General features: G+C 33.4%; 1 protein-coding gene across 3 annotated transcripts in view; it reads left to right on the forward strand.

Annotated features, from left to right (window-relative positions):
• The window catches only part of LOC133182235 (secretion-regulating guanine nucleotide exchange factor-like), a 75712-nt gene that overhangs the window by 29607 nt on the left and 21810 nt on the right, over positions 1-24295 (forward strand). For all 3 annotated transcript variants that reach the window (XM_061316993.1, XM_061316995.1, XM_061316994.1), the window contains exons 3-6: positions 3275-3317; positions 14800-15013; positions 20543-20652; positions 20922-21046. In XM_061316993.1, coding sequence (XP_061172977.1) covers positions 3275-3317; positions 14800-15013; positions 20543-20652; positions 20922-21046 — 492 coding nt within the window. The remainder of the gene's footprint in view (positions 1-3274; positions 3318-14799; positions 15014-20542; positions 20653-20921; positions 21047-24295) is intronic.

The raw sequence follows: 24295 nt of genomic DNA on the forward strand, positions 1-24295 counted from the left end.
TAAAAGTGTCATCAGTTCAGAAAAATTCAAGTAGACAGCAGTCATTCTTCCTTAATTTTACATTTGAATTTCATAACCTTGAACATTGATATCTTGAAACCATGGATATGTTTAAGTGAGTTGCAAGTCCCAACCACTTTTTAAGGTCAAATGAGTCACTAAGATTACCTATTACTATCTGTTCTCCTTTGTCGTTGTCCATCATCCATTGTCCGTTGAACATAAACTTTTGAACATTTTCAGAGCTTCTTCTCAGTAACTGCTCAACCAATTTTGGCAAATAGCTAACATATATGGGTAGGGGAACTAAATAATTGAATTTCATGATCCCTGCTCACCCTCCCCCCCCCCCTCCCAGGGGCCAGAGGGGTCACACTAAAACCATCAAAATTAATGAAATCTTTAAAATCTTCTTTAATCCTGGACATCAAGAAATCAAACTGTTGTCATGATTGTAATGAGCATTTAGCCCTCTACCAAAATAATGAAAATCATGGCCCCTTAGCCAAGGGTTCTTGTGTTAGGTTAAGACCAAGAGAGGTCAATGGCATGGGGATCATGCCAGGTTTATCATGTGAATGCTGTGTTTTATGCTGATCAAATCACAATTGTTTTGTTGCGTTTGGTGATATTGATAGAGTGTACGTAGCACTGGCAAGTTTCTTAGTTGTTGCTGTTTACCAGACTAACTATTTTCTTGATCCCTGATCATCCTATTTCTCTGACTTTTTAGCTCACCTGAGCCAAAGGCTCAAGTGAGCTTTTCTGATCAAAATTTGTCTGTTGTCTGTCGTGGTTGTTGTCGTTGTTGTTGTTGTAAACTTTTCACATTTTCATCTTCTTCTCAAGAACCACTGGGCCAATTTCAACCAAACTTGCCACAAAGTATCCTTGGGTAAAGGGGATTCAAATTTGTTCAAATGAAGGGCCACGCCTTCTTCCAAGGGGAGATAATTAAGAATTTGTGAAAAATTAATGGCATCATTAAAAAATTTTTTTCTCAAGAACCACTGTGCTTGAAAATATGAAACTTATGTGGAAGCATCCTCAGGTAGTGTAGATTCAAGTTTGTTCAAATCATGACCCCTGGGGGTCGGGTGGGGCCACAATGGGCGATCAAAGTTTTACATAGGAATATATAGGAAAAATCTTTAAAAATCTTCTTCTCAAGAACAGCAAAGCCATGATTGGTCATATTTACATGGAAGCATCCTCAGATAGTGTACATTTAAATTTGTTCAACTCATGACCCCTGGGGGTCGGATGGGGCCACAATGGGCGATCAAAGTTTTACATATGAATGTATAGGAAAAATTTTTAAAAATCTTCTTCTCAAGAACAGCAAAGCCATGATTGGTCATATTTATGTGGTAGCATCCTCAGATAGTGTAGATTCAAGTTTGTTCAAATCATGACCCCCGGGGGTCGGGTGGGGCCACAATGGAAGATCAAAGTTTTACATAGGAATATATAGGAAAAATCTTTAAAAATCTTCTTCTCAAGAACAGCAAAGCCATGATTGGTCATATTTGCAAGGAAGCATCCTCAGATAGTGTAGATTCAAATTTGTTCAAATCATGACCCCCGGGGATAGGGTGGGGCCACAATGGGTGATCAAAGTTTTACATAGGAACACGTAGTAAAAATCTTTAAAAAAAAAAACTATTTCTTAAGAACAGCAAAGCCATGATATGCATATTCATATTCATATGGAAGCATTCTTAGATAGTGTACATTCAAGTTTGTTCAAACATGACCCCTGGGGGTCGGGTGAGGCCACAATGGGTGATCAAAGTTTTACATAGGAATACATAGGTTAAATCTTTAAAAATCTTCTACTCAAGAACAGCAAAGCCATGATTGGTCATATTTAAATGGAAGCATCCTCAGATAATGTAGATTCAAATTTGTTCAATTCATGACCCCCCCCCCCCCCCCCCCCCACTCCCCCACTTTTATATTTAAACTTTTCAACCTTTCAAGACTGAACTGATTTCGCCTTTATTCTAGCCATAGTGCTCAGGTGAGCGATGTGGCCCCTGGGCCTCTTGTTTGTGTGTGTGTTATTATATAATTGATCCTTTAGAGGGTGTATTACACTCAGGTGACCATTGAGGCCCTTGGGCCTCTTGTCTATATTTTATTTCCTTGAAAGACTTGAATTTTTTTCACTTAACATATGGATCTTGTGCTGATAAATTATTAATACATGTGTCATGTAAGTCTGATTTTATTTTTGAAATGTTTGATCATTATTATGATTATTTATATGGAAATATTTATTAATAACTCAGTTTCCATATTAATTGTTATAAATTAAATTAATACATGAAAAAGGACATTCAAAATCTTGATTCTTAAAATTTATGTCATGAACTTCTCAGAGATACCTGAAATAAATGTTCTCATAAATGTCTTAATTAGCACATATACTTGTGAATTGTTTGATAGTTAAATTGTTGGAGGGGGGATGTCATTCAGGTTTTCTTTTTGTTCTGCACAAAACTTTTATACAAAGCATTTTATTGAACTGAAAATATTCAAATTTGCAGATAAAAGGAAACCTTTGTTAGTTTTTTCTCCATAAGCTTTTGACCTTTCATGCTCTGGTCAAGAATGGCAATAATAGATATTGCCCTGGTTGTATAGCAGACCATTAAAGGACACCAATGTCATCTTAGAAATCTAGCATTTCTTTTCCTATAGCAATTCCAAGGGATAGCAATGACCATCAAAATTGATCTTACAGAATTTATAGTGTCGACTTAAGAATTGAAATATTCATGGAGAGTCGGCACTCTAGTATTTTGATACATTCATAAAAGCAATTTTTCCGTGAACTATAGCAATTCCCATTAATGGGCAGAAATCAGAAAATGACTAGATATTGTAGATTTATTCATGATGTGACAACAGAAATTAATCGCTTATTTCTGAAGATGAGCAATAAGCAGTCGAGAGAGCAATCTTCAGTCATAACCTATTCAATCTCATAATTCTATCCAATGCAAATTACTGACAATGGCTTAACATTGGAAATATGGAGATTTTATTTCTGTGACTTATTTGTCTTCATTGCGTTATCGGCTGAAATCTCATTTACAGTTGCAATAAAGAGAAAATTGAAAAATAATAAAATTTGGAGTTTAATGCATGGTCTTTATTGTTTTGTATTTCTAGACCTAATGACAAAAATATATGTGAAAGTAATTTTCTTTTTGACCTTCATATGACCCATACACAGATTATATTTCTGTTTTATGTCTTTTTTCAGATAACAATGAAATATATTCTTGGGGAAATGGAAATAGTGGACAGTATGTATATATATATTTTTATATTTTTCCTTTTTCACTCATGAAATATTCATTGATATATATATATATATATATATATATATATATATATATATATATATATATATATACAGGTAAATTATCTCGACATCGACAGGACCATCGGAAAATGTCGAGATATCCGAGGTCTCGAGATATCAGAGTTGAGACTTGACGTCCAAGATTTCATTGCATAGCAAAACAGACAAGCTTATTATTTGTACATGACTTTAATATAGACTGTAGCTCAACATATTTCAGAATTCCCTGCATTTTTATTAAAAATCTAAGAAGTTATTTTAAAATCTTGTTTATAAAACGTGTTCTTAATCTTTCTAAATTCACTAAGTTTCAGCACAAAGTTACAGCATTGAGCTGCATTCGCGTGTAACTTGCCTTTTCGTCAGAACAGGATACGAAATGCGCTCTATAAACTTTGAACCGTATAAAGTCGACATCCGATATACGGTAAAAAAAATTAAATACGGATTATTTTTTTCTTATTTCATTCAGGAAGAATGTACATTAAAATTAATTTTTTAAAGAGATTTGTGTATCTAAACTAACGTAGTGATGTTACAGATGCACGAATTACGGCTGATTCGCTCAATCGTGTCGTTAATTGGATTGTTTCCCGTTGAATACATTTTAACTACAAAATATCATTAAAACATTTTTTTTCAATTCCTTAATTTGAATTTTTCAGTGTGTTTGTTATTCATTGTAATTTAGTTATCTTTTTCAAATTTAAAAGTTATGTTACATTTCGATATAAATAACATTCTGTACATTTACGCAGAATCGTGGAGATTTAGCAATGATATTACCCCAGCTCAATTAACTTCTCAAAGACGCCGAAGGGGCTTGGGATTCACCTACAAACACAGTCTATAAAATTAATTAAGCAGCGTGCAGTCAAAACATGGGTGTGAAAGGTGTGAAACTTTGACGACATCCATGATATGAGAAAAGAGGAAGAGCCGTTATTTGTTAAAATCAGCCCTGTTATTTAGTTTAACCAGGGTTTTTTCTCAAGATGTCAACATTTTAAACTGTTTAAAACAGTTTAAATTTTCCCCAATACCTTTATAGTTTTTTTGTGAGGATCTCCGCCCCTTAAATATGGCAAGATTATCTGCAAAGTTCTGCTAGATGGCATGACATCATGATCGATCGATATATAATCTTTACATAAACAGTTCCATAGATAACTATCAATATTACTTTGTTTAAATTTTCTTCTTTTTTAATGTGGAACATTTATAAATAATTATTCAAAAAACTTAATTTTCTTTTTGCACATTAACCTAAATAACACTATCTGATTATGATGTATACTTTCTGTACTGTATTATCATGACTTTAGTATTTTTATATGCTGAAATGTAAATGGAATGAAAAAAATACATTTAAATTTTTGGAAGAAAAATCTGTTGAAAATTTATTTCTTTGAAATGATTATTTCCTTCTCTCCATATTATCATGAATTTCTGCAATAAAATACCTTAATTTACTTACTGTGTAATAACAACCAAATTCTTTATACATATGCAACATTTACGCAATAGAATATTAGAATTTTAAGAACATAATCAAATTGAAATTTCACATGGCCTTGTCAAACTACTGTAAATTTCTCATAGTATGTCTGTATCAAATTGTGAAAATGTTAATTAGTGATTTATGAAATTTTACTTAGATATAAAAAATACAACTCTGATCTTCAAATTAAAAAATTGCAACATTTAAGAATTTGCAATTCATCCTCTCTTAGCTGATTTATGCAATTAAAATTTCTTTGCAAAGAAAACCTTCAATAAGGAGTCTACAGTTACTGTATCAATTATTTCTCTTGAACATCGCTTTTGGAATCATCCACAATCTCTGTGAGGCATCAAAGATATACCGGGTAGTTTGTCCAATTCTTTATTTCTGTTAGAGGAACGTCTGTCGCATGAATGCCAAAAAGCAAACCACATATATGTGATCAAATTCTCACTTCCTGCTGCTTTTGCACTTAAGTACCAGCTAGGCCTCCATTAGTTCATCATTAAAACGAATCCACATAAGGACCACATTTGGTATTGTTTGGGAGAAACATGATATATGGCTTTGAATCACATTTTGTCTAGGAATCTCACATAGAAATATTTAGGGAAAATAAATATAAAAATTCTGCTCAAGAATTAGGATTAATATGCAAGCATCCTTAGGTAGTGCATATATTATTATTTAAGTTTGTTTGAATCATGGATCCCAGGGGTAGGATGAGGCCACAATTAGGAATCAATAGTTTAAAAAAGCAGTTGGTTAAATTTTTTTTATTTTCACAAAATCTATTTTAGAAGTAGGAAGTTATTGCATTCATATGGAAACATTGCAAAGTTGTGTGGATTTCAATTTTCCCCCCAAGTAATGGGGTTAAGAATGTCTAATGGTTTATAGCTCACCTGAGCTAAAAGCTCAAGCCAGCTTTTCTGATCACTTTTTGTCTGTCTTCCGTCTGTAAACTTTTCACATTTTCGACTTTTTCTCCAGAAGCACTGGGCCAATTTCGACCGAACTTGCCACAAAGGATCCTTGAGTAAAGGGGATTTAAGTTTGTTCACAGGAAGTGCAATGCCCTCTTTCAAGGGGAGATAATTAAGAATTCATGAAAATTTGGTGGCATCTTTTACAAATCTTCGCCGAAATATGACTGAAATATTGCCGACTCGGCGTTAAACAATAACAATCAATCAATCAATCTTCTCAAGAATCACTAGGCAAGAAAAGATGAAGCTTGTGTGAAAGCTTCATTACATACTCTAGATTAAAATTTGTTCATATCATAACCCCCGGGGAAGGCCAGGCCACAAGAGGGGGAGGGGTGTGTGTGAAGTTTTACATAGGAATATATAGGAAATGTCTTTAAAAATCTTCTTTTCGAGAACATCAGAACTATGATTAGTCATATAATTATAGAAGTATCCTCAGCAAATTCAAATTTGTTCCAATTATGACCCTGGGGGTAGGGCAGGGCCACAACAGGGGGTCAAAGTTTACCATAGGAATATATTGGAAATATCTTTAAAAATCTTCTTCTCAAGAACAGCTAAGGCATTATTAGTCATATTAATATAGAAGTATCTTCAATATCTTAGTGTAGATTTAAGTTTGCACGGATCATGATCCCTGGGAGTTGGGTGCAGACACAACAGGAGGCCAAAGTTTTACATAGGAATATAAAGGAAATATCTTTTAAAAAAATTCTTCACAAAAAACAGCTAAGCCAATATTAGTCATATTAATACAGAAGTATCCTCAGGTAGTGTAGATTCAAGTTTGTTCAAATCATGACCCCCGGGATAGGGTGTGGCCACAGTGGGTCCAAGTTTTTTATAGGAATGTTGAGGATCATTTGTATAGAACACAGCATTGAAAACTTCAAATAGTGGAATGACCTGACAACCCTTGGAATGGACTAGCCAAAGGGTATATAATGCAAATTTAAGCTTTGGAAAAGTAAGCATTCAGAAGCTAGCTGAAGAAGTTGGTCATTGAATCGGTAATACAAAAGTTCAGGGTAAGAGCAAAATAAAAGCATAAAAGTTAAAAGCACCAGTGGCAAGTATCCTAGGGAATTTATGTTAAGTTCTGGGTGTAGTAAATCTAAAGAAGATTGAGACACCCAGTTCTTATCAATGGGAACGTAGGGGAGAAACATGTTACAAGTAGTACCTTACCCAGTTTCTGTCTCTAGATAAGAGAAAAATTTTAGAACTGTGTGATTTACCCTTAGACAGAGCAGTCTTAATAATCATTCCAATCATTAACTCAGACAGGGTACAAGTAAAATATATCCCTTGTAAGAACCTGATCATGCACGTTAAATAGGAAATATCTTTAAAAATCTTCTTTTCAAGAACAATTAAGCCTTCCTAAGGTAGTAGATTCTAAATTGTTCAAGTCATGGCCCCCCAGGGATAGAGTTGGGTCACAATAGGGGATATAATTTTACATTGAAAACCATAGGAATAGTTCTTTAAAAAATCTTTCTCAAAATCCACTGTGCCAGAAAAGCTGAAACTCATGTGGAAGCTTCTTATGGTAGTGTAGATTCTCATTTGTTAAGATAATGTTCCCTGGGGGTAGGATAGAGCCACAATAGGGGATTGAAGTTTTACATTGAAATATATTGGAAAAAATTCCTCTTCAAGAATCAAAGGACCAGAAAAAATGAAATTTGGGTGAAAGCTTCCTGAGATGGTGTAGATTATAAATTGTTCAGATCATGGTCCCTGGGGGGTAGGATGGGGCCACAATAAGGAATCAAGGTTTTACATTGAAATGTATAGAGAAAATCTTCTCAAGAACCACTAAACCAGAAAAGATGAAACTAAGGTGAAAGCTTCCTGAGGTAGTGTAGATTTTAAATTGTTCAGATCATGGTTCCCATTAGGGTTGGGCCAAAATAGGGATTGTATAGGGAAAAAAATTTAAAACTTTTCTTCTCAAGAACAGCAAAGTCAAGATGAATCAAATTAATGTGGAAGCATCCTCCAATAGCGTAGATTCATTTTTGTTCGAATCACTGCCCCTGTATATAGAGAAGGGTCACAAAAAGCAATCAAAATTTTACATAGGAATACAATCATATATATTAGTAAAAAATCTGATGCAGAACAGCAGTGCCAAAGTGACTTAGGTGAGCATTGTGGCCCATAGGTCTTGTTTTATACTTCTATGGGTCCTTTATAGTGTTGTATTATACTCAGGTGACTGTTAAAGCCTTTGGCCCTCTTGTTTACATTTGAGTTTACCTGTCTTCTTTACTAATGAACTTATAAGAGACAAGTTGCATGAATATGATAATGATTATAGAGTCCTCACCAAACTGTAAAATTTTGTCACATGAGGCTTGTAATTCCAGTTCGAGGATAGACTAAAATGGTCACAGCCTGAGAAACGCATAATGCTAAGATTACCATCAAGGCAGTTAGGCCCATGGACCTCTTCTTTGAGTTGAAATAAAGGAATGCACAGAAGGAACATAATGCATAATTAGTAGTGGTGCATTTAATGAAATGTGCATTAAGATCTTAATCCAACTTGATGAATAAGTAAATGTATTAAACATATATTGGGAATACAAATTTCCTCACAAGTTTTTTGGGATATGAACAATTGTATTATATCTTATGGGCAAACATAATTAATTAGTGCAAAGAAGGTCTTGTGTGCTAAATATTTTTTTTATAGCATTTAGCTTAAATTTACAGACTCTTAAACTTTGAATCATTAATTTGATGACCATTCAAGACGAAAAGGAAATATCCTTATGTTAGTCAAGTTTCTGTATCTGATAGCATTTGAAATGAGAGTCAAGACTTCTGAACCTTTCTGCTAGTCAGAAATTGCCTAGTATTAAATGCAATATGATTTGGGGACCTAATCATTACATCTCATAATGAAATGCCAAGAAAAACAAAGGAAAATGCAAAAAGTCACTGATTAAAAGATTGCTAGAGACAGTACTGTCCTGATTTTCCAAGACGAGGTAATTACAGGATTCCCCTACCAGACTAGTGACTCTGACAAAACATTATCTAGTTATTAACCCCAGGGCGGTACTGAGGCAAAAGAGGTTGTCGCCTAGTGACAAGGGATCAAATATCATATTTGTGACGGGCAATGGAAAAGAGTGACATCGGAACGAAAAAATATGATAGATATCCAACCATGGCTTCTCATCAGAATAGTTTTGTAAAATGAATTGCATGTATGTTCTCTCTCTAGTTCTTTTTTAATTAAAAAAGAATTGAAGACTGAAAAAAAGAAATGAAAAAAGAATAAAAAAGAAAACTTTCATTCCATGTCTTGATTGTATTTTCACAACTTGACCATGCTGCGGGTGTTTGAAGATGTCAGTTTAGATCATGCATTAATTCAGTTTGTGTGAGCAGAGGTCTTGTCAGAGTGTTGCATGAATGTCTCGGGGGTTACAATGCCATGCCATGTGGTTGAAGCCTCCATCACACCCTTTGTAATGATGGTGTCTTCTAAGGACTCTCTAATCTTTTCTATTGCAGATTAAAACCCAACTTTTGACACTAGAGTTCATACATTTTTAACAGTGACAAAATTGATCTCTGAGGGTTTCAAAATCCAAAATAGTTCTGACTAGAGTTGGTTAGTTGCATACAAGCATTGCAAAGACAGGATAAAGTGATGTGGTCTATTATTATACCCCCCTCCCTAACAAAGTTTGGGGGATTATATAGGAAGCTCCTTGTCAGTCTGTCCATCTGTCTGCAACCTTGTCTGGGCTATAACTTTGTAATGAATAATCATTTGAAGCTCATACTTTGTACAGAGATTGCTTATGACCCGAGGATGTGTATTGACCTTGATTCCAGATCATTCCAGCAAGTTCAAGGTAACTGACAGAAAGGGTATAGATTTCTTGTCTGGGCTATAAATTTTAATAGAGAATCATTGGAAGCTTATTCTTGGTACAAAAATGGTTTATGACCTGAGAGTGTCACTGACAGAAAAAGTATAAAATTCTTGTCTGACTATAACTTTGTAATGGAGATACATTGAAAACATATACTTGGTACAAAGATTATTTATGGACCTGAGGGTGTGTTGTAACCTTGACCCAATCCCAGAGAGGTCTAGAATTTTCTAATGAAGAAGCATTGGATGTCAATATTTCACTGAAAGATTACTTATTACCAGATGATGTGTCTTTTTTTAACATAGGTATTTTTGGAGCTCAAGATCACATCTACAAAATTTGAATGGGCACTTTAAAAAAATATAGGGGGGTGGGGGGTCATTTTGTGAGCTTGCTCACAGTTCCTCAAGTTTGACATATATTATTGATTAAAAAAAAAACAATTTATGTAATAGGGCAATTAAATCTAATTATCTAAGTTCAAGCTATTTCAATTTTCTTGAGGAGGCAACTTTTTATTACAATTATAAAATTTTGTTTCTGATGTATCACATGGTCTTTAAAATACCAAATTATAGATTTTTTTTACACAATGTCTTTAGTTTGTCTTCTTACATTAATCAGTTATATAAGATTGACCAGGTATACAAGGTATTGTATTTTAGCAGATGAATAAATATATTCATTTTAAGGATGTACAACACACCCACCCCCAAAAAATTCCTGTTGTTTAATTTTTGTTATTTTTGTATATTTTATACATGACTATACCTACTATGTGTATGCACATTTTGGGCAAAATCATTCAAGTTGTATTTGGACAGGAAGTTCTAAAAGTTACCCCCTTTAGCTGTTCAAGAGAAGAAATTTTCAATCAACCAACTATAAGATCCTTGATTTTCAAAAAAGTCGGGATAGCATGGCTGTTAAACTTCAACTAATTTGTTTGACCATGTAACACACATATGAAGTAATTTTGTAGAAGTATATATCGACACAATTTTTTTTTAAAGACCTTAAACTGAAAAACTATTGTTCATCTTAGCCTTGAAAAATGGGTATTTTTGAATTTTTTTTATGAAAAAAACCTATCGTTTAATTTTGAAAAAAAAAATACTTTCTTTATGTAGCGAATTGCAAAAATAATCTTCTTAATTTTTTGTAATTCTTTAAATGACCCGTTTTGAATTTATAGCGGAAAATCACCCCTCTCCGCCTTTCTCCCTAAATCAGTTTTCTCAAGCGTGGTCTTTCAGACTTGGGACGATAAAATGCTGTGGATCTACAAATACACAAAAAAGGCTGGAAAACATCTTTTGTTTTAGAAATGATATTTACATTTTATTTTATCAGAGTTTTCAAATGTAAAGTGCATTTAAATGTAGATTTATAGGCAATATTTTGCTATGACCCCCTTTTCCCCCTTACTTTTTTTGTGGCACAGACTATTTGAGCTTGAAGCATCGCATACATTGCAGATATATTTAGTCCACTGAATTCCTGAAGTACTAATTTGTTTATTCATGTATGCATATTAAATATTGACTACTAAAATGTTTTGATTTAAGTAAAACTTACTTCTAATAGGATTTTATGCCCATGTGTCTGATAACCGTATACATGTAGTCCATACATATGCATTCATATTGCATACCTGAATATGAAATTCAACTGACATTGAATTAACTTTCATTTAATGAATTATTTTTGTTAAAAGTGAACTCACAATGACGTATGTTCAATTGTCCTGTGATATAAATGGAATATTTATAGTTTCTTAATATTTTCAAACCAAGGATCCGGAGTGTGTGGGGATACACCCCCCCCCCCCCCCTCCCCCGCGATATTGTATGCATACTTCATTTGCTTCTATAGAATAGAAAATGGAAATATCGTTTTCCATATTAATTTCAATGTATCAAACCTTAAATTCTTCATTTATTTTAAAATGATTCATGTGTACAGTGATATAAAATGTTTTGTTTGATTGGAGGAAATGCGAACTGACACTATTCACAGTGACAGAAGGTCAGACAGTTTGCTGCAATGAGATATTCATGAATTCAAATAATTTCTGTAAACAATTCCTCTTCACTTTTGATACTTACTTTGTATATATTATAGTATTCAGTTCTCGAGTTCATCAGGCTGGTCTGACTGTAAATGTATCTGTGTATTCCGTGAAGAAACATAATTGTTCGGAAAACAGGAGGAATAACTCAACTAAAGGAAGGGAAAACAAACATATCCCACATTTTTAGAGTTGTTCCTCTTTGACCAGTGAGATTCTAAGAATGGAATCGATAATTACATTGTAAATCTTTTTTCCTTATTTATTTGTTTGTTTTTTATATATATAAAAGAAGAACAAAACAATATTTATTTGGTGAATGCATAGTTATACAATAGACCTGTAATCGGAATGTTTTGTAGCCAATTGTAATGGGGAAAAAAACAATGTAACATAAAAATTTTCAGATGAAAATTGCTGTGCTTTGATCACGGATATGATTTACATAATATGAAATTAAAGAAATTTAAGGGGTAATCTTTTGTTTCTTCCTTTTCATAGAGGGGAGGGGTTTAATTACAAAAATAATCAATGATAGAATTTGGTACTCATAAAGATATAACAATCAAGCCCCTAATTTCATTTTTCTGTTTCTACTTTTAATACATCGGGATCGTATTGCTCGTCATTCTGACGCTTTATTATTAACGTCAAATTTGACGACACATTAAACGTTTAAGTGAAATCGCAAGAGTTATCTCCCCCGCTGTGTTGTACGTCTTTAAATGGAGGCTGGTAATGCTAGAGTTAGGTACACAGGTATTTTAGATACCGGTAATGTTGCATGATGAACGTAGCATTGAAACAGATGACTAGAATTAAATTCTAAATAAAGGGGACATTAAATCTCATTCCTCTTTCAGTCTGTCACAAAAACTTTAACCTTGGTCATAACTTTTGAATAGAGAAGATAGAGCTTTCATATTTTGCATGTATTGACCTTGACATTCAAGTTTGACTTACTTTTCAAAAATTTCAACATAGTTTATAACCTTTGAATGAGAGAAGATAGGGCTTTTATGTTTGACAGTTGCATTATCCCTTACAAGACATTTTCTTTACATGCTATGATTTTTTACCCTGTGACCTTGACCTTGAAGTTTGATCTACTTCTCAAAAGTTTTAACATTGGTGATAACCTTTGAAAGAGAGAAGATAATAAAAGCTCTCATATTTGACATGCATTTTCTGTGACATGACGTTTCCGCAAATGATTTTTAACCCCATGACCTAGGCCTTGAAGTTTGACTTAATTTTCAACAAAATAAACATTGGTGATAACTTTTTAATGAGAGAAGATTAGGGCTTTCATATTTGAAATCTGCATTACCTGTGACAAGACTTTGTGCTTTGACTTTTGACACCATGACCATGAAGTTTGACTAATTTGCAAACTTTTGACATGTGCATTGCCTGTGACAAGATGTTTTGGAACATGATGTGGATTTTAATCCCATTACCTTGACCTTGAAGTTTGACTTAATCTTCAAAAAATTTAATATTTTCAAATTTACTCTTTACATTTTTCGACCTCTTGACCTTAACCTAAAAGTTTAACCATGCATTCATGTGATTAAGGGTCATGTTACACATTAAAAAAAACATAACCAGTTAGGTAGGTTTTTAAGCGTAGCAATGTTAATAGTCTCATACTTGTAGGAGTAAGGTTAATTTAGAAGTCTTGACACATTCCTCATCAAAAACCATATATAAAAAGGTCATTTTTTCTGTGAAAGCATTCTATAATTGAGGATAAGAGTTGTTAGTTCAATGTATTAAAACTATTTGTAAATCCAGATATTGGAATACATTATTGATCAAATCCATATTCTGTACTGCTAATTCAATTTATAACTGTGGGTTATAAATGTCACCAAGTTCATAGAAATGTATCCATTAAACAAAAAATGTGCACAAATTTATGACTGTCTCCACACGAATCCTGTTCTATTGCATGATTGAGGGGAGTCCCGGGAGACTGCCAGTGTCTAACCGGGCTTTTTCAGGTCGGCCCACTAACGCAATCTTGGTGACAGCAAATGACACAGGAGGCTAATTTCTGATGTACAGAGGCCTAAGTAACACCAGCTTCCCTTACATGTGGAGGTGATACCTCCTATAACTGTAAATGAGATGAAATTGATTAGGTTCAGCCTTGATGACAGATCTCCAGTCCCTTGTGACCACTTCATAGTGTGCAGTTCTGGTTGAAAATTATGAGAGCTATAAATTTGGCACAGTACTTGTCAGAATTTTCTCACATGCTGCGGCAAGACTAGATGCAGGCTTCAAGCTTGTCTCATTAATGCAGGACATTTTTTCCTCAAGTTAATTTGATTTTCGGTTTATATCATATCACCAAAAAATACAGAGTAGTTAAAATATTGATTCCAAATCATTTTCCTTTGAACCAGTCAGGGTATTCAATTTCCTTGTGTCAATCTGGAGTTGTTATTTTGCGGGCTGGTATTGGATCTTTTTTTCATTATTAAATGAAGATGCACTCTATTTTTTTTCTGGAGTGTTTAGTGCAGATTCGAACTAGGTTGATATATCAAGGGAAAAATTGATGATTCATGAATTAATGTCACCTCTTCTTAATTCTTCAGAGTAAAAAAAGGTGTCATAAAACAATTTTGTATTTCACAAAGAATTCATAAAATGAAAAGTAAAAATGTTGAACCATTTTCTTCCCAGAAAAAGTTGAAAACATGCAAACTTGTCAATAATGAACATCAAATCATCTTACACTAGGACAACATTCTCAGTATTGTTTCTTTTTAAGCCCAAACACATTAAAATAACTTATCCTATTTTGATTCTATCTGTTTGTTACATAAGATAAGAAACATGAAGTCTTAAATACAAATTGGACAAAACAATTAAAATAGGATTAAATATTTCCAGCCTTGAGGTATGTGTTTTGAAATATTGGCTTTTGTGGTTTGCAGACTTGGTAATAATGTTAAAGAATTCCAATGGCAGCCAGAGAAGGTTCATCTCTATGACGAAGCCCCAGAAACCTTACCAGATGTAGGCGGGGTGGCCTGTGGTGGCAGACACTCTATGGTGTGGTTGTCCAATGGGAACGTGTTCAGCTTTGGCAACAATTTCCATGCTCAACTAGGTTATGATTATAGAGCAATGAATTATAAAGAAAATCAGGTAAGCAGGTTTTATGGTACAGTTCATAGATAAACAAATAATCCAAAATAGAGTTTATAGTTTCAAATATTCAGTTTAGGAAATTAAATGTTGCACATTCTGTCAATGTTTATTAGTTTGCATGCATTCAAAAAATTGAAAAAAAAAAAGGATATGTACATTACTTTTAAGTGAATACCAAATTCCATTTCTTAGTGCTTATTTCTTTGGAAGTGGTCTGAATAAAAGCAATTGTGTGTTTTACCAGGAATTTCATTTGCCTCCAATAAATGGTGTGCAGGAAAATCTCCATATTAGCAGAAAGTCACCCAAACTCTGCCAGAAAATTACGGTGATGAGTGATTGATTGAAAACACCCTGTCCAGAATATGATAAACTTCAATAGCACACAATAATTAAACTTCTTTATTTTAAAATAAATATGTTTGAGTAGTGATAAAGTTCAGACAACTCATGAATCTTAATTCTTAGATTTGTTGTGTGCTTTTGAAATGGCAATAATAAAATCATTAGAAAAAATACTTGCAAGGTGCATAAATGTTAATGTGCATGCTGCATATATTTATTCTATCAAAGTTGCAAAGTCCTCACAACCCTGACCAAATATTTCCCATATTACACACCAATATTTGTGTGCACAGAATCACCATTTGTACCTGAACAAAACTTTCAAAGTTGCTGTAATACTAACACAAGCTCAAATTGTGTATTTTCTATTACTTCTTTTGTATTTGAAATACACTTTTATCCATATATCTTTATTCTCGATGGTAAAAGTCAAAGATGATTTTTTTGAGTAACAGTCAGTAAAAGATTTTAATGCCCCCGGATCGAAAGATCCCGGGGGGTATATTGTTTTTGTCCTGTCTGTCTGTTTGTCTGTCTGTCTGTTGTCAACTTTAACCTAGCCCATAACTATTGCACTGTCAAGGGTAAGGCTTTAATATTTGACATGAGTGTTCATTATGACAAGACCTTTCCATTGGTATGGAAATTTTTGATCTTGTGACCTCAACTGTGACCTTTGACCTACATTTGAAAAACTTTAACATTGGCCATAACTATTGCACTGTAGTCTACGTCCCACTCCAGAATTGTGTTGCCATCGGGGGCATAGTGTTTCACAAACACAGCTTGTTTTTGTGTGTGTTTTTTAATTTCTTCAAAGAAAAGTAAAACGTAACCAAAAAAAAGAAAGAAGTTTTTCATTTGCCACATACTTTTAATGTCAGAGTTATCTATACCAATTTTTCACAGTTTATTGGCAATAGCTTTTACCAACAGCTATATAACTTATTCATTAAATTTATTATACATGCTGATAAAAAAAATTATCAATTAACTGTAGAGTTGTACACTGGAATCACTGAGAATGTCCATCTGTCCAACTGTCTGTAGGTCTGTAGCTTACAGTGCAGACTTTACTATTTGGTGTAGACACAGATGTATTTTGGTTCACTTGAGCTATAAACTCAAGTAAGCTTTTATAATCACCCATTGTCTGGCATCTGTCTGTCACTCCATCTACAGTATATTTGTCCTGTTCATCTGTAAACTTCTCACATTTCCAACATCTCCAGAACCACTAGGCCAATTTCAACAACTCAGCACAAAGTACCTTTGGGTAACAGGGATTCAACATTGTTCAAATAAAGACACCCCTAGCTGCAATAATGTAGCCCTCTCCGATTTTTTTTTTTTTTTTTTGGAGAGGGCTACTACTCCTTAGGATCTCCGTAATGGTGCAAGTGTGGGAGTGATTCACTACTGCACAGATTTCGGCTCAAATTATCAGTAAGTGGGTATTTTATTAACATATCTTACCTGAACTCATAAAATGTAGTTATGCAAGACATGAATCGATCCAAAAATATACAGAACAATACGTATATCGGTTATTTTTCATGTATTCATTTTTCAACATCACAACTTGAATTTATCCGCCATGTTTACTGACCTTAATCGATTTTATTTTGGGACAACCAATGAGAATTCGGGATCTAGGGGCGCGGATCTGTTTAGGATTTCCCTATTTAAGCATAAATATCACTGTTTATGAAAAAAAAAAATCACATGGAATGCTTTTATTTATCGATGTTTAGCGATATCATACAACACAAACATTTATCAACACCGACATTTACTTTATCAAGTGATTCTAAATTTCAAGCGCAAGTCTCAGTACATCACGTGAGAACTGTCATGGCTGCTGAGGAGAACGCCTGGTAAACACGCAGATTTATTTTACTTGGTTTTCGCGTATAAAAGGCTATGATGTTGATAGTGAAAAAAAATTCTGTCTTATTGGAAGTAAGTTGAATGCAAAAACAATTTATTTTGCCTACAGTCGTCCGTATCTAAAAAATATATTTGCACCATTACGGAGATGCAGTGGAATTGTAGCCCTCTCCTGAAAATATCAGATTAAAAAAAATCGGAGAGGGCTACATTATTGCAGCTAAGACACCCCCCCCCCCCCTTTACAAGGGGAGATAATCAAGAAAAAAGCAAAACTAGGTTGTGGTAATTTAAATAATCTTGTCAAGAACCACTGGGCCAGAAAACATGAAACTTGTATGAAAGCTTCTTACCGTAGTTTAAATTCTAAATTGTTCAAATTATGGTTCGCTGGGTTCTGGTGGGGCCACAGTTGGTTAAATCATGGCCTCAGAAGAAGGACGGGGCCATAATCAGAGACCAAAGCTTATACAGGAATTTTTTTTAAAAATCTCAAGAACAGCAGGACCTTGACTACAGTGATATCCTCATGTAGTGCAGATTCAAGTTTGTTCAAACCATGGTCCCAGGGGTAGGTTGAGGTCACAATAAGGGATTAAAGTCTTACAATAGAATATTAGGAAAAATCTTTGTAAATCTTTGTAAATCTTCTCAAGAAAGCAGAGCCAACATAATTTAGGTGAGTATGGTTACCCATCAGCCTCTTGTTTCTTGTTTTATGCCATGTTTTGATCATGCCCAGCAGGAGGTATATTGGTCCTGTTAAAATAAACTCTGTTCCCTATAAACCCTTAATGAAAACTTAATACTCAAACATACTTGGCTCTCCATTTCATATTGTTTATTCTTTGTCAGCACTTAAAGTATTCAATTATGTTAAACATTTTTCTATTGGATGTGTCAAAAATGTAAAACATGCTTTCTAGTAGTCTAAGAAAAGATTCATCTTTAATTTTTCATCATTTCTTTTCCCTCCCCCCATGAGGAAAATTACATGGCAATTTAAAGGTCAATAAAACAAAAAGAAAAAAAAAAATTTTTTCTCATAGTATCGTAAAATCTAGAATGTGTATCCTATTTTCTCAGATGGTATGTATATATAGAGGATATTCAATGTTTTGTAGTTGGATATGGAATTTATTTCAGGAGTGGGACAGGATTTGTTTTTATATTTTCACGAGTGCGAAGCACAAGTGAAAATATAAAAAAATCCGGTCTCATGAGTGAAATAAATTCTATATCCAACTAAAAAAAAATGAATTTTCTGTTTATTACATTTTCTTTCATTTTCCCCTTGCCTCTGTCTTTTCTTAAAACAGTGTCATAGGCTTTGATGTTTTAGTTGAGCAGTTGAGACGTCATAGCTTAGCAGCTGAGAGATTGAAAACATTGTAACTGGATTTTAGCAACATATTTGGGAAGAAATTGGCAGTTTTAGTCTCTATCAATATGGTTCAGTTACTATCTCTATTTTATTACAGGCCAGAAATTATTTTTTACCGTAATTTTTGGAAGATAGGTCGATACTTTTTTTCTCAGAACCATTGGGGTCGTTCTATTTAAAGAATCAACCTTTCTAAGGCTCAAGTTTACGAAAAATGACCCAAAATCCGTAAAATTTATGTCAATTTCAAAACAAATCTGTACAATTTTCGTAACTTTTTAAATTATTTTACCGAGAAAAAATAATACGCAATAAAGAATTAAAGTATATATTCCGTTGATTTCTTGCAAATTAAGTTCCCTTAAATATCCACCGATGTACCCCCATAAAATTATTTAATCATCTCGTAAATAATGTTTCATCAAAGTATATTTTACATGCTATCTGTCTCCATCTTGTGAAGTTGGAAGTCGCATTTGTTCACTAAAAATAAAACCGCGACCATATCAAAATCTAGAATACGGAGAAGTTTTCACAATCGCAATTTGGTAAATAATCGTCATCTTTTCTTTTTTTTTTAGATTTTTTTTTACCATTTATGCGCATCGATGAATTGAAATTGTCTACATAAATATTTTTTCATTGTCTTGTGATATTTTTTTAAATGTAAAATGCGTGAAATAAATTGTTGCCCGTAATTCCTAAATTTATTTATCAAATATACCACTAATCATAAATATATATCATACATGTATCTAATTAACTAATAAAGTGAACTTATCTTCCTCATACCCAAGAGGTACACTGATTTATTCAAAGATTGGCTTCTGTTTGAATTTTAATTGTCTGACAGATAAAGGGATATACAATGTGTGCAAAAAGGTGTTGACAAATGTGTTGGTTTAACCGCCTGCGGGGCATGATTTACAGCACCCGTAATAGGGGTATTAGTGCTACACATCATTGAACATACAAAGCTGTGAAATTCATGATGACTGTTAAATTGCAAATGTACTCCTAATTAAATTTATTTTTACAACAAATATCACAGGCCAAATTAAAGCTTGGAAATACGATTAATTTCAATTGCTCACTATTACATGTAATAGTATTTGCGTGCTTTAGCTAATCCCTAATACAAGAAATATAAAAATGGCGGTCATTGGATATTGTAAATAATGCCTATATAAAATATGTTAAGGATGTCCACGATGTTTAAAAATGGAAATCATTATTGTTTGATCTTGTGTATTTCCCTAATTTATAGCTGTCGTATACTACCGTATTTATGGATACTGTTTAACGACAGAGTCAAACTACGACGGCATTGAACTGGCAAGTTGGAGAAAATACGTTGTATAGAAGAATTCAAGGAAATTTCAACTAAAGAAACTTTTTTTTTTATATCAAACACTATTATAATGTTTTACTCAAAAAATACCATTTTATTTTCTCAATACGATAATATCACGGGGTAAGCCAAGAAGTTCAAATGTTCTGATATGTAGTATCTACATCTAGAAATCGATAAACAAAGCCTCGTCCTTTCTTCTGCATTCATCCAATCTAAGGATTTTTTAAAAATTACGGCTGAAAATGAGCCTTTCGACCTATACACCCCATCGACGTATACCCCCAAAATTACAATACTTACCTTGATATCCTTTCACACTGTGAGAGAATATCACTTAGGTATCCTTTTTTTCACACTGTGAGAGAATATCACTTTTATTCAATAAATTAATCACAGCATTTCACTGTTGAAAATGTAATAAATGCACAAACACCACTCTGTGGAACAGAAAAATGTCTATAATATACAGCAGGAATCTTGAAAAATAAAATCTCAACATAAAATTCTTGAAAATAAATTGCAGAATTTAAAATGAAGTTTCAATTGTTTTCAGGTTAAGCCACATCTTTTAAAGTTTCTGATGCACAAACCAGTTGTCCAAATTTCTTGTGGAGAAAAACATTCAGTGTTCAGATTTCAAGAAGGAACAATTGCATGTGTGGGGTAAGTGTATTCTGAATGTATGAAATTATTCACTATATACTACAATATTGTATTTGATTAAATTAGAAATTTGCTTGCAGATTTCCAAAATTTTCTGTCGAATGTGAAACTCTGCTCAGTTTTCTGACAAATGATTATAAGATGGTATTTTACAATTTTTATAGGGTATCTTTAAGACATATACATGTAGATCAAACGTATTATCACTGATTGACAGATTCATGTAAGCAAAAAGCTAGAGTTATGTATGTCTTTATTTGGATTTTCAGATCCAATGCCAACGGTCAGATAGGGAGTGGAACTCTGGAGGAAGCTACTGTTCCTGTCCCAGTAGAACTGTCCAAACCTGTCAAATATGTCGCCTCCGGAGCTAGTCACACTCTGGTCATCACCGGTCAGTATATGGAATATCCCAGCCTTGTAACATGCCTCTTTTACCTTTAATTCCATGTTAGGTTAAAAGGAGAAAGCAATTAGGCATGTTTTGAGTTGAATTCTTTAAGCTTTTCTTGATTACCTCCCTTTACATATAAAACTGTCTAGGTTGAAAATAATTAAAAGTACACATGCACAGATACTATAGTACAGTAACTTGGAAGGTGTCACAGCTGATAATTTCCAGTTCCAATGGGAGGTTTCAATGTCATTTAAATTATGTCATAGCAGGTGAGATGTGCACTGAATATACATACAGTATACATAAAACAGTATAGCTTTTCCCTGCTAGACTCTAATGATGAAAAACAGACTCATCTAAAGTCACTGATACGAGGTGTGAAATCTAATTTATTATTCTACATCAATGGTACACATGATAGCCACATATAATATTTCAAAGGAACTGGCTTGATTGTTTAATTCTTTTTGCATTTTAATGAAGGGAAAGTGTATGTAGGTTTGAGTATTTTAGCCTCAAAATGACATTGTTATAGAGTAGGCTTCTAATTATTTGGACCAGTAATTAGATTTCCTGAAAAATCATTTGTAAATGTGCAAGATTTTGGTTATTTATTCAATGATTAAAATAATTGGTATAGACTTGTTGATATTTCATAATTTCTGGAAGGTGAAATGATAAAAGTTAGCACATGAATCACTCTCTAAAGTGAGGATATATGCATAAATGTTTTAAAACAAACTAAGGTCCCCCGCCCCTCCCTAACATAATATGAAGACCAGTTTTAAGAAAGAAGAAAGGGGAAGGTAGTGAAATTTTAATAATCGTGAGCTCTGAGGCATATGGTAAAAATGTGTCATTCATTTGTCAGGCTTTGCGTTGTTCATCTTCCAGTGGGACTCTATTTATGTCATATTATGATGGGGGTGATGATTTAAATTGTATGACAGGTGAGGAAGGTTTTGCAGGGAACATTTAACCTCTATACACAACCTTACACCCCTTAAGATTTGTCAGTGGGGATATGTCTTGATTTGAAACAAAACACCTTTACTCTAAGTGATCTTATGGTCTTCATGCAAGCTTGAAATAAGTCTTCTTAGTGTCAATTATAACCATGTTTGTTGAGAATCTCACCACATGATTAAAAAGATGGGATGGATGTGAATATTATTTTTAAATGTAAATATAAATTTCATGGCATACACTATTCTCAAGATCTTTTTTTATTGGAAAAGAAAAATATATAGGTTGAAACAAAGAAGTTTGCACATAACACCCCCCCCCCCATTTACTGTCTTTGTCTTTAAAGATAATAACAAGCATTCTAAGAGTATTGCCTTAACAATACCAGTCCCCTATTGGCAAGTGTAATCTGGTTCTGGTCAAAAATTTAAAATGCCATAATTCCGCCAAAAATCCATGAAGCGGAACGAAATGCAAACTTTATCTTTAACTCATCAAGATAAAGTCACATTCAAAAAATCAGCTCAATATCTGCAAGCGTTTAGATAAAAATTGCGGAAAACCCATAGAAATTGAAAAAGTCGTAATTCCATCAAAAATCATGGAAGTGGAACAGAATGCAAACTTGATCTGCAACTCATCAAGATACACTCACATACCAAAAATCAGCTCAATATCTGCAAGCGTTTAGAAAAAAAGTGTGAAAACCAAGTGGGACAGACAGACAGACGGACAGACTCGGAGGAAACCTATAGTCCCCTTCAGTTTCACAGTTTCACTAGGGGACTAACAACATGAATTGTTTCAAGAATGTAACATAGAAAGAAATATGATAGTTTGTATTTGAAATATCTTGATAACTCTCAAAGAACGAGTGCACTTATGGGCCCCGGTAAAATGTGAAAAAATGAAGAATCAAATTAAGCATAATTTTCCATCTCAGATCATTAATTGATATCTAAACCATAAGATTCAACAAATTTTATCGGTGAAATTCATGTTTATACAAAGAGCAAAGTCATAGAATGTGGTAGGGGTCAGCCGACATTCGTGATTTTCTATAATAAATTGAGGACGGTCATTCATTTCAAAGCTTTTGTTTACTATCAGCCTAACGTTGTACAAACTTGTGCAAACGACAAAAAACACATTATACATTTATAAAACTTGTGTGAAAGTAGGAAATTTGTACAAGATTAGGCTTGTACTTAAAATATTAAAAATGTATGAAAAGTTCAATGTTTTTCCTATAGCAAACGAGAGATATTTACTTGTATGACCTTTATTGAACCCACCCGTCGAAAAAATTATTTAAAATACCGGTAGTCACGTGAGTTCTACCCAGGTAAACATTCCTCAAAGGTGCTCACTGTAAAAGATAGCCACGTTTTGTATCATTATATCGAAGTCGTGCCGCATAGAGAAGTTTGTATGTATTTGGTTTTATGTACACGGGAGGGTTAGGAGAGTTTAGTGTCGTTAAAATATCATCATACATAAAAGCGTCAAACATTTTTAACATTCATGCAAGACAATGGTACCAGTAATGAAAGCCACCTAAATACACTTTTTTCATTTTAAAATTAAAGGACCTAATGTTAATACTTATTGTATTATTTCAAATGCAAGCGTGCAAATTTCTTAGTTTGATCACTATGGCTACAGGCATCTATACAAGTTCATTCTATTTTTTTTTCTCAAGTAAAATAGCGCAAGATTATCATTCGGAAAACGCGCCTGTCAATGATCCACCATCAGATTGTTCAAGTGTCCGATTTAAATGTCTCCTCCCCTTGATTTAAATAAAGGAAACTCAAAATAGGTTCGGTACGACTTTTCCGGATTTGGGGTATTTATAGGCATTTAAAAATCTTCATTTATTTCAAATCCATGATGATTTAGGTGATGTTTTAACGTGATTTTAATTAGAAATATCCACTTGTGTTTAACTATTACCAAAAAGGAACAATTTGGTAATGTCTTCTAAAGTAAAGTGGAACTGAAAAAGGGCCTATTAAGCATTGCGTAAGTGCACTTGTCCTTTCCAGGAAAAGGCTTTTCTAGCTTGCACTCTAGTATTACAGATATAAGCCAAGAAATGCTTCAGTATGAGACTTGAAAGTTCAAGTATCAGTTTATTAGATTACTTGGAAACTTTGCCTTTTATCAAAGATTAAACTGATCTGTGAGTAGAGTGCATTGTTAAGTAACTTTTTAGATAGTTCTGCTAAATTGCCATGTATTCTGGCTGTTAATACATATACAAGGAAAATTGTGTTT

Source organism: Saccostrea echinata, unplaced genomic scaffold (genome assembly GCF_033153115.1).
Source record: "Saccostrea echinata isolate AGI-Se365-2 ecotype Australia unplaced genomic scaffold, CSIRO_AGI_Sech_v1 ptg000009l, whole genome shotgun sequence".
Classification (NCBI taxonomy): Eukaryota; Metazoa; Mollusca; class Bivalvia; order Ostreida; family Ostreidae; genus Saccostrea; species Saccostrea echinata.